This window comes from Lineus longissimus, chromosome 5 (assembly GCF_910592395.1).
Source record: "Lineus longissimus chromosome 5, tnLinLong1.2, whole genome shotgun sequence".
Lineage (NCBI taxonomy): Eukaryota > Metazoa > Nemertea > Pilidiophora > Heteronemertea > Lineidae > Lineus > Lineus longissimus.
In genome coordinates this window covers 21,899,735-21,912,364 of record NC_088312.1, presented here as the reverse complement: position 1 = coordinate 21,912,364, position 12,630 = coordinate 21,899,735, and the positions used below count along the sequence as shown (strand labels likewise).

The 12,630-nt window shown below is 45.0% G+C and overlaps 2 protein-coding genes across 2 annotated transcripts; both read right to left on the bottom strand.

Moving 5' to 3' along the window:
- Positions 1 to 1,172: 1,172 nt before the first annotated feature.
- On the bottom strand, positions 1,173 to 8,432 carry LOC135488609 (fibropellin-1-like). The gene is made up of 6 exons (XM_064773254.1): positions 8,051 to 8,432; positions 3,351 to 7,802; positions 3,050 to 3,178; positions 2,480 to 2,593; positions 2,012 to 2,074; positions 1,173 to 1,297 (listed from the first exon to the last, which is right to left on the bottom strand). Exons 1-6 carry the CDS (start codon positions 8,430 to 8,432, stop codon positions 1,254 to 1,256), a joined length of 5,184 nt encoding a protein of 1,727 aa, XP_064629324.1. The 3' UTR covers positions 1,173 to 1,253.
- Positions 8,433 to 10,259: 1,827 nt separating this feature from the next.
- On the bottom strand, positions 10,260 to 12,301 carry LOC135488234 (transmembrane protein 35B-like). Its single transcript, XM_064772749.1, has 3 exons — positions 12,180 to 12,301; positions 11,589 to 11,810; positions 10,260 to 11,286 (listed from the first exon to the last, which is right to left on the bottom strand). The coding sequence occupies exons 1-3, from the start codon at positions 12,291 to 12,293 to the stop codon at positions 11,200 to 11,202; spliced, it is 423 nt and encodes a 140-aa protein (XP_064628819.1). The 5' UTR covers positions 12,294 to 12,301; the 3' UTR covers positions 10,260 to 11,199.
- Between the last annotated feature and the right edge of the window lie 329 nt (positions 12,302 to 12,630).

The window sequence follows — 12,630 nt, the reverse complement described above, 5'->3', positions numbered from 1 at the left end:
TCGCCATCGTGCGGACGCAGCAGTCCAGTACTTGAGTTGCCTGGCCGTCTCCGACACCGGGTATATTCTAGTGTTAGGTTTCGTTCAGTGGCTAGTTAACGGCCTACCTATTATCACAAACGGTGCCCATTCATTTGACCTTATGATTTATTCTCGAATTTCATGCAAGATAATCGCATTTAGTATCCTGCTCTTCCAGTTGATATCGGCATGGATTATTGTTGCCTTTTCTTTGGAAAGAACGTTCATCGTTTGGTTTCCCCTGCAGCGGGTTAGAATCACGTCCAGGATAAGATCCTATGTCATATTTGGGATCAACATCGCTTGCCTCTGCGCCAGCGTTCATCGCTTATTCCTCATTGACCACATCACCGATATTGGCAGAGCAATCTGCATGTACGTTCGCGGGGACAGTGGCCAAATTGCCGCGATTATGTGGCAACTTGACGCGGTGTTGTTCAACTATTTACCATGTGTCTTAATTTTCATTGCCAACACTTTAACACTATTGGGTATATTTCGCTCACGACGCAAAATTGATGGAAAGAAATCAAAGATGGCGGTAAAAGGAGACAGCAAGGTCATCGCTTCTCTGATGTTGGTTTCGTCGTTATATGTGATATTTCTCACCCCACCCGTGGCCCTGAAGGCCTACTGGGACGGACCTTTACAATCAGGAAATCAGGACCCAATGTACATCCAGTTCATATTCTACGTAGCCAACATGATGAACCAAGTGAGCGTCATCAATTATTGCTGTAACTTTATCGTCTATGGCTGTACGATGCCTTTTTACAGGCAAGAGGCCAAGGACATGTTGCTTTCAGTTTGTGAGCTCACACGTAGGTGAGAGATATGTTTAAAGGGCAGTCGGGGAAAGGTACGGGTTAAGCAGCCTGGATAAATCACTTTTGAAATGAAACTCATCAAATGATTTTTGTCGGTTGTATTCCGCAAGAATTGAAAGGTGTTGGTTTGAGATATTTTTCTGTGATTGGCCTGGCGGTATGCTTTTAGTTGGCATTTTGTATTCAAATGTCTCAATGAACAATTATAATGCAAAGGGAAGTTAGTAGTGAAGTATATAAATACACTCACGGACAGTTCAATATACGATGAGATGAGCAATTTTTAATATACATAAAAAAAGTGTCACTCTCTAATGAAGACATTTTACCTCCCACGTAATGAATCAGCATATTGAGAAAGGATGTCACTGGCTCATCAATGGCTTAATTCCGAGATGTATTGAATTAGTTACCAAACATGAATCTCTTCACTTTGCTAACCACATCACCTGAAAAGGGTCAAAGACATGTTTATCAGGAGTAGTAATTCTAAAACACCTTGGTTACAGCGTGCCACATTTAGGCGGTAGCGGTTTAGCAGCCGTAACCGGGTTTGTGCAAACTATGGAAGCAGTAAAACAGCGGTCGAAATCACATTTCAGTGTTTATAGTTTGGTTTTTTTCGGTTTTGTTGTGTCATCAGACGCCACTCGGGTGGAGCTGCCATTTCGTCCCGAGCCTCCGCTGCCGCTTCGGTTTTGGCTTATATGTTTGATGAGGCAGCCAGCACCAACGGTTCATCAATCTGTTAAACCTGTGTTCTCCCGTTGTATTGATAGAATAATTTTGAAAGAAACATCTAACTACATGTATATACATTATTTGATGTGGATAGAGTACAAAAAGCAATTCATTGTTTAGTTAATACAAAGTCAATAATAACATATTTTCCTACATTCCAAAAAATCAATCATAATCCTGCAGTGCAATAATTCATCATCTTAAATATCATGATCGGGGCTTTGGATGCAGCTCGACGCCAAAGTATTGACCTCAGTCGAGAAGGAGATTAGTGGAAAAGTTGATATTGATCGGATCTGTTCCCTGATTCATGTCACAAACACCAGCAACGAGAGATTTCTGTCGCATGTGATCATGATCGCAGGTCGCAGCGACAAAAATCGCTCGTTTTGGTGTAATGACTTTCAATTTATCTAACTTACCAAAAACTGACCTTCTACCCACTATTCCACCGCATTGCTCGTCCCAGTTCCAAAACATGCATTCTAAAAACAAGAAAGCAATCAACGTCACCAACTCAACATGAAGTGCTTTTCACTTCATACTCAATTAGTGACAGCGATGTCGAACAATGTTTGGCCGAAATGAGGAAATGTTATTAACGTCATCCATGCCGATCTTCCGGCGTTGTGCAGCGTAATCTGGGATTGGCGTTCACCGCCGGTTAGTCGGTATGAACATCATTGTGAAGTGGGTGCTGATGTTTGTGCGGGCGACGCTGTCGAAGGTAGAGGTTGTTACTTCCATTACCACACCGCCATCTAGCGAATTAGAGGTAAATACCAACCCGACATCTAGCGGCTTAAAGATGATCACCAGCTTACTAAACAACACCAGAGCGAAATTCGCCAGCAATGACAGCCGCGGTATCTTTGATCTAATGTACTCACTCTCTTGGCAATTGTCACCCCTGTGACCTGTAACGCAATCACAGGTATAGGACCCACCGCCATCAGTACAGGTCCCGCCATTCTGACACGGAGCAGAGGCGCATTTACCGGCAGCTAAAACGAAAATGGATAGTTTGCCCAAAACGAAAGTTTCCATATTTCTCTGCCGTTATCTGGTAAGGTAACGTGGTACAATTATCCTCAGTGACCTTTGTGTGCATGCCAGCTGCTTTTTACACAGCAGAGGCTACAATTGTGCCGGCGCTATGAGAATTTTACCACCTTACCATACATACTGCCTTCAAGGTATTTGGTTTATTTCAATCACATACGAAAAACCAAATTTTTACCGATTTTGGGCTGAGTCTTGCGACTACTATCGAAGCCATTGTGGAAGTAAAAGATACTGCGTGTGAAAATGGCAAATGTTTTAAAATGCATTTACAACTTACACTACAGCAGGCTTGGGTAACACTCAAAACGTCCACTTGAGGACATCCTTTCCTCTTTATTACAAATTTCAAAATTTCACTGTGGCACGAAGTTGTCATGTTCTAAAAACATCATTACCGGTTTGGCAGTCTTTCCCCGTGAATCCCGCTGCGCATGTGCACTGGTAGGTGAACCATCCATCAGAGCCGAGCACGCCGGCACAGGTGGCGCCATTCATACAAGGACTGGAATCACAATCGACTCGTGCTGGAAGTGGAGCAGCAGACTCAAACATTACAAAGTTACATGGTTGTGAGGGAAATGCTCATTAATTAGTTACTTTATTTGTCGTTTATACATATTTTTCTCTCGATCAACATGTAATGAATGTATATTAGTTATCTAAACCACTCTTTTTCAAAGGAATGGTCTCACTCACCTGTCTCACAGTGTGTGCCGCCGAATCCCGGATTACACAAACAGCGGTACCCATTCACCTCATCAACGCAGAGGCCACCGTTTTGACAAGGGCGAGACGCACATTCATCTATATCAGTTTGACAATCGTCGCCTGTGAAACCAGCTGGACAACTGCATGAATAGGACACGATACCATCCAAGCAACTCCCACCATTTTGACAAGGGTTGGAGGCACATTCATCTGTATCAATTTGACATTCATCGCCTGTGAAACCAGTCGGACAACTGCATGAATAAGACGCGATACCATCCAAGCAACTACCACCATTTTGACAGGGGTTGGAGGCGCATTCATCTACATCAGTTTGACAATCATCGCCTGTGAAACCAGCTGGACAACTGCATGAATAGGACGCGATACCATCCAAGCAACTTCCCCCATTTTGACATGGTTTAGAGGCACATTTATCTGTATCAATTTGACAATCGTCGCCAGTGAAACCTGCTGGACAACTGCATGAATAGGACGCGATACCATCCAAGCAACTACCACCATTTTGACAGGGGTTGGAGGCGCATTCATCTACATCCGTTTGACATCTATCGCCTGTGAAACCAGCTGGACAACTGCATGAATAGGACGCGATACCATTCAAGCAACTACCACCATTTTTACAAGGGTTGGAGGTGCATTCATCTACATCAGTTTGACAATCATCGCCTGTGAAACCAGTCGGACAACTGCATGAATAGGACGCGATACCATCCAAGCAACTACCACCATTTTGACAGGGGTTGGAGGCGCATTCATCTACATCAGTTTGACAATCATCGCCTGTGAAACCAGTCGGACAACTGCATGAATAGGACGCGATACCATCCAAGCAACTACCACCATTTTGACAGGGGTTGGAGGCGCATTCATCTACATCAGTTTGACAATCATCGCCTGTGAAACCAGTCTGACAACTGCATGAATAGGACGCGATACCATCCAAGCAACTCCCACCATTTTGACAAGGGTTGGAGGCGCATTCATTTACATCCGTTTGACAATCATCGCCTGTGAAACCAGTCGGACAACTGCATGAATAGGACGCGATACCATCCAAGCAACTCCCACCATTTTGACAAGGGTTGGAGGCGCATTCATCTATATCAGTTTGACAATCGTCGCCTGTGAAACCAGCTTGACAACTGCATGAATAGGACGCGATACCATCCAAGCAACTCCCACCATTTTGACAGGGGTTGGAGGCGCATTCATCTGTATCAGTTTGACAATCGTCGCCTGTGAAACCAGCTTGACAACTGCATGAATAGGACGCGATACCATCCAAGCAACTCCCACCATTTTGACAGGGGTTGGAGGCGCATTCATCTATATCAGTTTGACAATCGTCGCCTGTGAAACCAGCTTGACAACTGCATGAATAGGACGCGATACCATCCAAGCAACTACCACCATTTTGACAGGGGTTGGAGGCGCATTCATCTACATCAGTTTGACATCTATTGCCTGTGAAACCAGCTGGACAACTGCATGAATAGGACGCGATACCATCCAAGCAACTACCACCATTTTGACAGGGGTTGGAGGCGCATTCATCTACATCAGTTTGACATCTATCGCCTGTGAATCCAGTCGGACAACTGCATGAATAGGACGCGATACCATCCAAGCAACTTCCCCCATTTTGACATGGTTTAGAGGCACATTCGTCTACATCAATTTGACAATCGTCGCCTGTGAAACCTGCTGGACAACTGCATAAATATGACGCGATACCATCCAAGCAACTACCACCATTTTGACAAGGGCCGGAGGCACATTCATCTATATCAGTTTGACATTCATCGCCTGTGAAACCAGCTGGACAACTGCATGAATAGGATGCGATACCATCCAAGCAACTACCACCATTTTGACAAGGGCCGGAGGCGCATTCATCGACATCAGTTTGACATCTATCACCTGTGAAACCAGCTGGACAACTGCATGAATAGGACGCGATACCATCCAAACAACTACCACCATTTTGACAAGGGCCGGAGGCACATTCATCTGTATCAATTTGACATTCATCGCCTGTGAAACCACCTGGACACCTGCATAAATAGGACGCTATACCATCCAAACAGCTACCACCATTTTGACAAGGTGTGGAAGCGCACTCATCGATGTTGATGCCACAATGGACACCACTGAAACCAGGCGGACAGACGCAGGAATAAGCACCAACTTGGTCTTGGCAGCTACCACCATTTTGACAAGGGCTAGAACCGCATTCGTTGATGTCAGTTCCACAATGAACCCCACTGAAACCGGGAGGACAGACGCACAAGTAACCACCAACTTTGTCTTGGCAGCTACCACCATTTTGACAAGGGCTAGAAGCGCATTCATCGATGTCAGTTCCACAATGAACCCCAGTGAAACCGGGAGGACAGACGCACGAGTAACCACCAACTTGGTCATTGCAAGTGGCATTGTTTTGACAAGGGCTTGACGCGCATTCGTTGATGTCAGTTCCACAATGAACCCCACTGAAACCGGGAGGACAGACGCACGAGTAACCACCAACTTGGTCATTGCAAGTGGCATTGTTTTGACAAGGGCTAGAAGCGCATTCGTCGATGTCAGTTCCACAATGAACCCCACTGAAACCGGGAGGACAGACGCACGAGTAACCACCAACTTGGTCATTGCAAGTGGCATTGTTTTGACAAGGGCTAGAAGCGCATTCGTCGATGTCAGTTCCACAATGAACCCCAGTGAAACCGGGAGGACAGACGCATGAGTAACCACCAACTTGGTCATTGCAAGTGGCATTGTTTTGACAAGGGCTAGACGCGCATTCGTTGATGTCAGTTGCACAATGAACCCCAATGAAACCGGGAGGACAGACACACGAGTAACCACCAACTTTGTCTTGGCAGCTACCACCATTTTGACAAGGGCTTGACGCGCATTCGTCGATGTCAGTTCCACAATGAACCCCACTGAAACCGGGAGGACAGACGCACGAGTAACCACCAACTTGGTCATTGCAAGTGGCATTGTTTTGACAAGGGCTAGACGCGCATTCGTTGATGTCAGTTCCACAATGAACCCCACTGAAACCGGGAGGACAGACGCATGAGTAACCACCAACTTGGTCATTGCAAGTGGCATTGTTTTGACAAGGGCTAGAAGCGCATTCGTCGATGTCAGTTCCACAATGAACCCCACTGAAACCGGGAGGACAGACGCATGAGTAACCACCAACTTGGTCATTGCAAGTGGCATTGTTTTGACAAGGGCTAGACGCGCATTCGTTGATGTCAGTTCCACAATGAACCCCACTGAAACCGGGAGGACAGACGCACGAGTAACCACCAACTTGGTCATTGCAAGTGGCATTGTTTTGACAAGGGCTAGAAGCGCATTCGTCGATGTCAGTTCCACAATGAACCCCAGTGAAACCGGGAGGACAGACGCACGAGTAACCACCAACTTGGTCATTGCAAGTGGCATTGTTTTGACAAGGGCTAGACGCACATTCGTTGATGTCAGTTCCACAATGAACCCCACTGAAACCGGGAGGACAGACGCACAAGTAACCACCAACTTTGTCTTGGCAGCTACCACCATTTTGACAAGGGCTTGACGCGCATTCGTTGATGTCAGTTCCACAATGAACCCCACTGAAACCGGGAGGACAGACGCACGAGTAACCACCAACTTGGTCTTGGCAGGTAGCATTATTTTGACAAGGGGTTGACGCGCATTCGTTGATGTCAGTTCCACAATGAACCCCAGTGAAACCGGGAGGACAGACGCACGAGTAACCACCAACTTGGTCTTGGCAGGTAGCATTATTTTGACAAGGGGTTGATGCGCACTCGTCTGTTTCCAATTCACAATCAAGACCGGAGTATCCACTCGGACACAGGCACGAATACAATCCGGGCCCATCTAAGCAAGTCGCATTATTTCTGCAAGGATTCGATCTGCATTCGTCTGTCTCCATTTCACAGTCAGGGCCTTCGAATCCTGGTGCACAGAGGCAGGAATACGTGTTGTTGCCATCGATACAAATGCCACCATTTTGACACGGGGCATCGCAACAGTCGTCTAAGTTCGTCTCGCAAAACAACCCAGCGAAACCAGAGGGACATGAACACCGGAAGCCGTTGACTAAATCAAAGCAGGTTGCGCCTCCTAAACATGGATTAGATTCACACTCGTCAATATCAACATCGCAGAGGTTCCCTGTGTATCCCGGTTGACATGCGCATTGGAAGCTGCCAATCTCGTTGTTGCAGGTCGCTCCGTTTGCGCAGGGTGAGAGCTGGCATTCGTCCACATCGTTTTCGCATCTGTCTCCGGTGAACCCGGGTGCGCATGTGCAGGTGTAATTGGTTGGACCAAAGGCTTCAAGGCAGGTGCTGTGACCTTGGCATGGAGACGAGGCACACGAGAAGATGTCTGAAAAGTATGAGGAGAATTTCATAAAAGTGTTAACCGATTCCCCGCAAGACCGATTTTTTTTTTGTTCTCGGAGACAAAGTGCGCTGAATAATCAATAGTGGATGTACATGAACACTTTAACCTTAGGTCTTTGGTGTATATAGCCATGTACCTTAATCCGTAGCCGGACACTGGAATACGATGATTTTCCTGAGGTGCGCTGATACGGTATGTAAGCACACACCGGACCATGAATGAACACCTACCTGGTGTGACTGTTCCACATGGATCACATATGATCACAGCCAGAACTTTCGCCTCCAGTGATGCTACGACACTTTTCAGAGACGCAATTTCTTGCTGCATCTTAGCGACATCCTTGTCCCTCTCAGATGTTCTCTCGGCTATTTTGAGGGTGGTATGTTTATGTCGCCGTATCTTCGTTAAATCCTTTAGTAAAACGTTCATTTCTTTTCTTGTCACAGCCATACCGTCAGGTAGTGTGTCTTCCGTATCAATCGCGTTGACGCAAATCTCGGAATCTGGGTCACAATCATCTTTTATTTCGATAGCATTGGTGACCGATATGCTAACTGCAAGGACCAATACAGCCCACCACAGGAACCCGTCGATTTTGTGTCCTGCCATTTTGATTGTGCCGTGAATGAAAACACCACCTGGACTCCTTTTCATATCATCGAATTTGATATCAGGCAAAATGTTCGTATCTTTAAAGCGATATCACACCTCTAAACCTTCGTCCGTTACTGATTCGTGATTGCGTAACTTAGATTACATTATTTCATACGCAAACAAACAAAATCAGCCTCAAAACGGTCGATCTCTTTTCATGCTTGTTTCATGCAGTTGCATGACCAGGGAAAAGAAAATGTCTCATGTCGTTACAGCTGTGTGAAAGACTCCCTACGCAACGGCATCATTATGTTTATGCTGAAGCTCAAACTTTAGGGACAGGTACAAATATACTAAAGAATCAGGTTAATTCCTAAAGCCTGGCGCTGGTTCCAGGAGTATGGCAGGTGTACGACTAGCTCAAACTTGACTTCAGTATAGCCAGGATGATTGGCAGTGACTTTAGCGGGACCAGGGTATGTCTTGTCTTCAGTATAAGTATGGCCAGGATGTGTCTTATTTTCGATATGCCCAGGGAGTATTTTGTCTTCAGTATGGCCAGGGCATGCCCCGTCTTTTGTATAGCCATGGTATGTCCTGTCTTTAATATGTATGGCTAGGGGATGTCTTTTCTTCGGTATGGCTAGGTTATTACTTGTCAGTATGACCAGCCTTGGGCTTCACATATGCAGTGACCATGCCATAAAGACAGACGTGCACATGGTTGTGACTAGGGTCGGTTGAAACTATTATTGTCTTCAACCTGGTTGTGACTATGTCTTCAACCCAATTGTTACTAGTGCCTTTGACCTGGGTTGTGAATAGCGTCTTCAACATGGTTGTGACTATTATTGTCTCCAACCTGGTTGTGACAACTTTTGCCTTCAATCTTTCAAGTCAATACAAATATTGCTATTCCAAATATCCTGATGTTGGCCGGGGTTATTAACTCAAACCACCATCTTCACAGTCATGCAGGGAAAACCTCGACAATGCAAAATTTAAACATAAAAGATCCTTTTATCAGAAATTGGATATAACAACTGTCAAAATTACATTTCACAAAACAACAACTCCGTACATACAAAAATATGATACTATTACATACATTTACACATATCCTGTGTATGGCTAGCTCAAACTTGACTTCAGTATAGCCAGGATGCCAGGATAGCCAATGACTTTAGCGGGCCCAGGGTATGTCTTGTCTTCAGTATAAGTATGGCCAGGACGTGTCTTATTTTCGATATGCCCAGGGAGTATTTTGTCTTCAGTATGGCCAGGGCATGCCCCGTCTTTTTGTACAGCCATGGTATGTCCTGTCTTTAATACGTATGGCTAGGGGATGTCTTTTCTTCGGCATGGCTAGGTTATTACTTGTCAGTATGACCAGCCTTGGGCTTCACATATGCAGTGACCATGCCATAAAGACAGACGGGCACATGGTTGTGACTAGGATCGTTAGGTTGGAACTACATGTATTATAGTCTTCAACCTGATTGTGACTATGTCTTCAACCCGGTTGTTACAAGTGCCTTTGACCCTGGTTGTGAATAGTGTCTTCAACCTGGTTGTGGCTATTATTGTCTTCAACATGGTTGTGACTATTATTGTCTTCATCCTGGTTGTGACAACTTTTGCCTTCAATCTTTCAAGTCAATACAAATATTGCTTATCCAAATATCCTGATGTTGGCCGGGGTATATTAACTCAAACCACCATCTTCACAGTCATGCAGAGAAAGCCTCGACAATGCAAAATTTAAACATAAAAGATCCTTTTATCAGAAATTGGATATAACAACTGTCAAAATTACATGTCACAAAACAACAACTCCGTACATACAAAAATATGATACTATTACATACATGTACACATATTGCAGAAATGTCACGAAGTTGTCAATACCACAACCATTTCGTCTCTTTCCTGATCAGGGCCTCTGGTGGAGGAGCTGTTGTGGGGCAGCGGGTGGCCAACTTATATATGGGGTCAGCTTCAGATATGACATCAAGAAAGCTACGGACTCAGTGGTGCCTAGTAAGAGCACATCCTATCGATGCCATGTTGCCTCACCTTGGCTCTGGAGTTGACTGCTCCGAAAAATCTCCAGTTTTATCATAATATGATAAAACTGGAGATTAGTCACACCCACAACGTAAAAGAACTCACTTTGAACAATGGGCTAACTTTGAACAGTAGGCTACATGTTTCTCATCACAAAAAGTCTTCCTGGGGGAGGGGTTCAAAGTCACCCAATGTGACGTTACTTAATACTGCACCAGTTTAAACTGGCAACTCCCCCAAATGTCTGACAGATTTTTGATAAAGAGGTCATTCTTAAAGTGCGACACATCTGAGGGTGAAGCAGAGAGCAAGAAATCAGTGGGTCACTTGTGCACGCTGTACATTTTGAAAGATATTTTGCGTATAGAGGAAAGAGGGATCCTGAAAATTTACTTACTTAAAGTACGACCCCTTACGAAATATGCACTTCATTGAACTTATTGACATAATACAGTACTGATTGCACGCAATTCTGTACATAGCAGTTTTGTAAATACACAATGTAAATAATTCTGTACACAGAAAGGGCCAGGACACTCAACCCACTGCTAAAAACAAATGGTCATGATGTTATCAGTAGGCTCCACGTGTAAAATCCTTATAAAGGACAGTATTTGTTGAACTCTGAAGGAGTGTCTTTGAAAGAGAAGTTCACTTGTGATATAATTCGAATGTTCATGGAAAGTTGACTTGATGATCTGTCTCCAGTTGATGTCTAGTCCTGCTTGGTGCCTTTGAGATCATGATTGTAGGAGAACAGGATCCAGATGAGGATGAGAAGGTGGGAAAATGGCACCAATACCTGAAGAGAAGGGAGGACATTATACTGTATACATTGGTAACATAGTGTTCTTCTTGTCCCTTGTCACTTGTTGAGTGGCACAACAGCTGGACAACAAATGGCCAAGGGCCTCAGATGCGTCATATGGAACCATCCTTTCTATGTCTCATTTAAATGATGTCAGATTTTGACGATGATCAGATTAAGTTCGACACCTTCACTGCTAGAGGTTGCCACCTCTTTGGAGCCAATTATTTGTTTAAGTGACTATTCAACATGCAGGCAAGATTAAAAATACTACACATCCTTTCTTATTGACTAACCTGGGTAAATTCTTTCAGACAAAATAAGGTCTGCATTGCTCCAACCATGATGATGATCAAAACAAAGATGGCGTATTTCTTTAAACGAGTTGATCCAAAAATCAGTATCAAAGCAGGTATTACTTCTGCGATACCAACAGCTGTCTTGAATACTGAGGGGGATGGCTTTATTCCCATCGGCCGGAAAGGGAAGACGGAGGCAAACTTCTTGAATTCAGCACTCTGAAAGCAGGAATTAGAGATTTATTACACTTCAGCCAGGAAGAAGTGGAAGGCAGATTCAAAGATGGGGGGTGGGGCCTGGGGAGGGGGAGAGGGGGGAGAGGAAGCACAACTCTACAAGCAAGGCACACAACTCTGCAAGCAAGGTGCACAACTCTGCAAGCAAGGCACACACGCCATGCTCCTTTGCGTCATCGTTATGATTGAGTATGTGAAGCCCCTGTTGTGCAGGACTGTTGAGCTGTGTACTGCAGCGCCCTGCAATTTTGTCGTAATTGGCATCCCATAGATTCCAACATCTCCCAAACAGAGGTAGTTATCTCGGTAACAAGGGGAGATCACGCTAAAAGGAAGATTCAGAAGACTGACCATAAACGTGTAGACATCATTGTTGATATTTATCAACTTGACAGTCCCCGAAAGAAGGAATATTGCGCCCATAACCATCGACGCATAACGAGTGGCTTGGCTAATCTCCGCCATGTTTTCAGTATCTCCCACTGAGTAAAGAGGGCGCTGTGGGGCAGTGCTCTCCGTGGGTGTATTCGACTCCACGTTCTCGAACCAAGAACGGTGTTCTCGAAGGAGTCGAACACGCGAGAACGCGTTCGGGAACCGTTCCTGTTCCCAAATCCCACCTACCTCGTCTTATCGCGCTGTTTGTTGACGAAAATAACTTGCCGGTGTGTAAGTTTAAAATGTCCCAGGATAGAATGCCCGGGAAACAAAGGATTCTATTATGCGCTTCAATCTCCAAGCTATTGACGGTCAGGGTCTCTATAGAACCATATTGCAGAATACAATAGGGCCGGACACTTTC

Excerpts from the sequence above, each read along its gene's own strand:
- LOC135488609 (XM_064773254.1), bottom strand. The coding sequence starts at position 8,432 with ATGGCAGGACACAAAATCGACGGGTTCCTGTGGTGGGCTGTATTGGTC. Across the intron at positions 7,803-8,050 it reads ATGTGGAACAGTCACACCAG|ACATCTTCTCGTGTGCCTCG; the intron begins GTAGGTGTTCAT and ends CATACTTTTCAG. Across the intron at positions 2,594-3,049 it reads GGGGAAAGACTGCCAAACCG|CTGCCGGTAAATGCGCCTCT; the intron begins GTAATGATGTTT and ends TTTTCGTTTTAG.
- LOC135488234 (XM_064772749.1), bottom strand. The coding sequence starts at position 12,293 with ATGGCGGAGATTAGCCAAGCCACTCGTTATGCGTCGATGGTTATGGGC. Across the intron at positions 11,811-12,179 it reads ATGATGTCTACACGTTTATG|AGTGCTGAATTCAAGAAGTT; the intron begins GTCAGTCTTCTG and ends TCCTGCTTTCAG. Across the intron at positions 11,287-11,588 it reads GTCTGAAAGAATTTACCCAG|GTATTGGTGCCATTTTCCCA; the intron begins GTTAGTCAATAA and ends CCTTCTCTTCAG.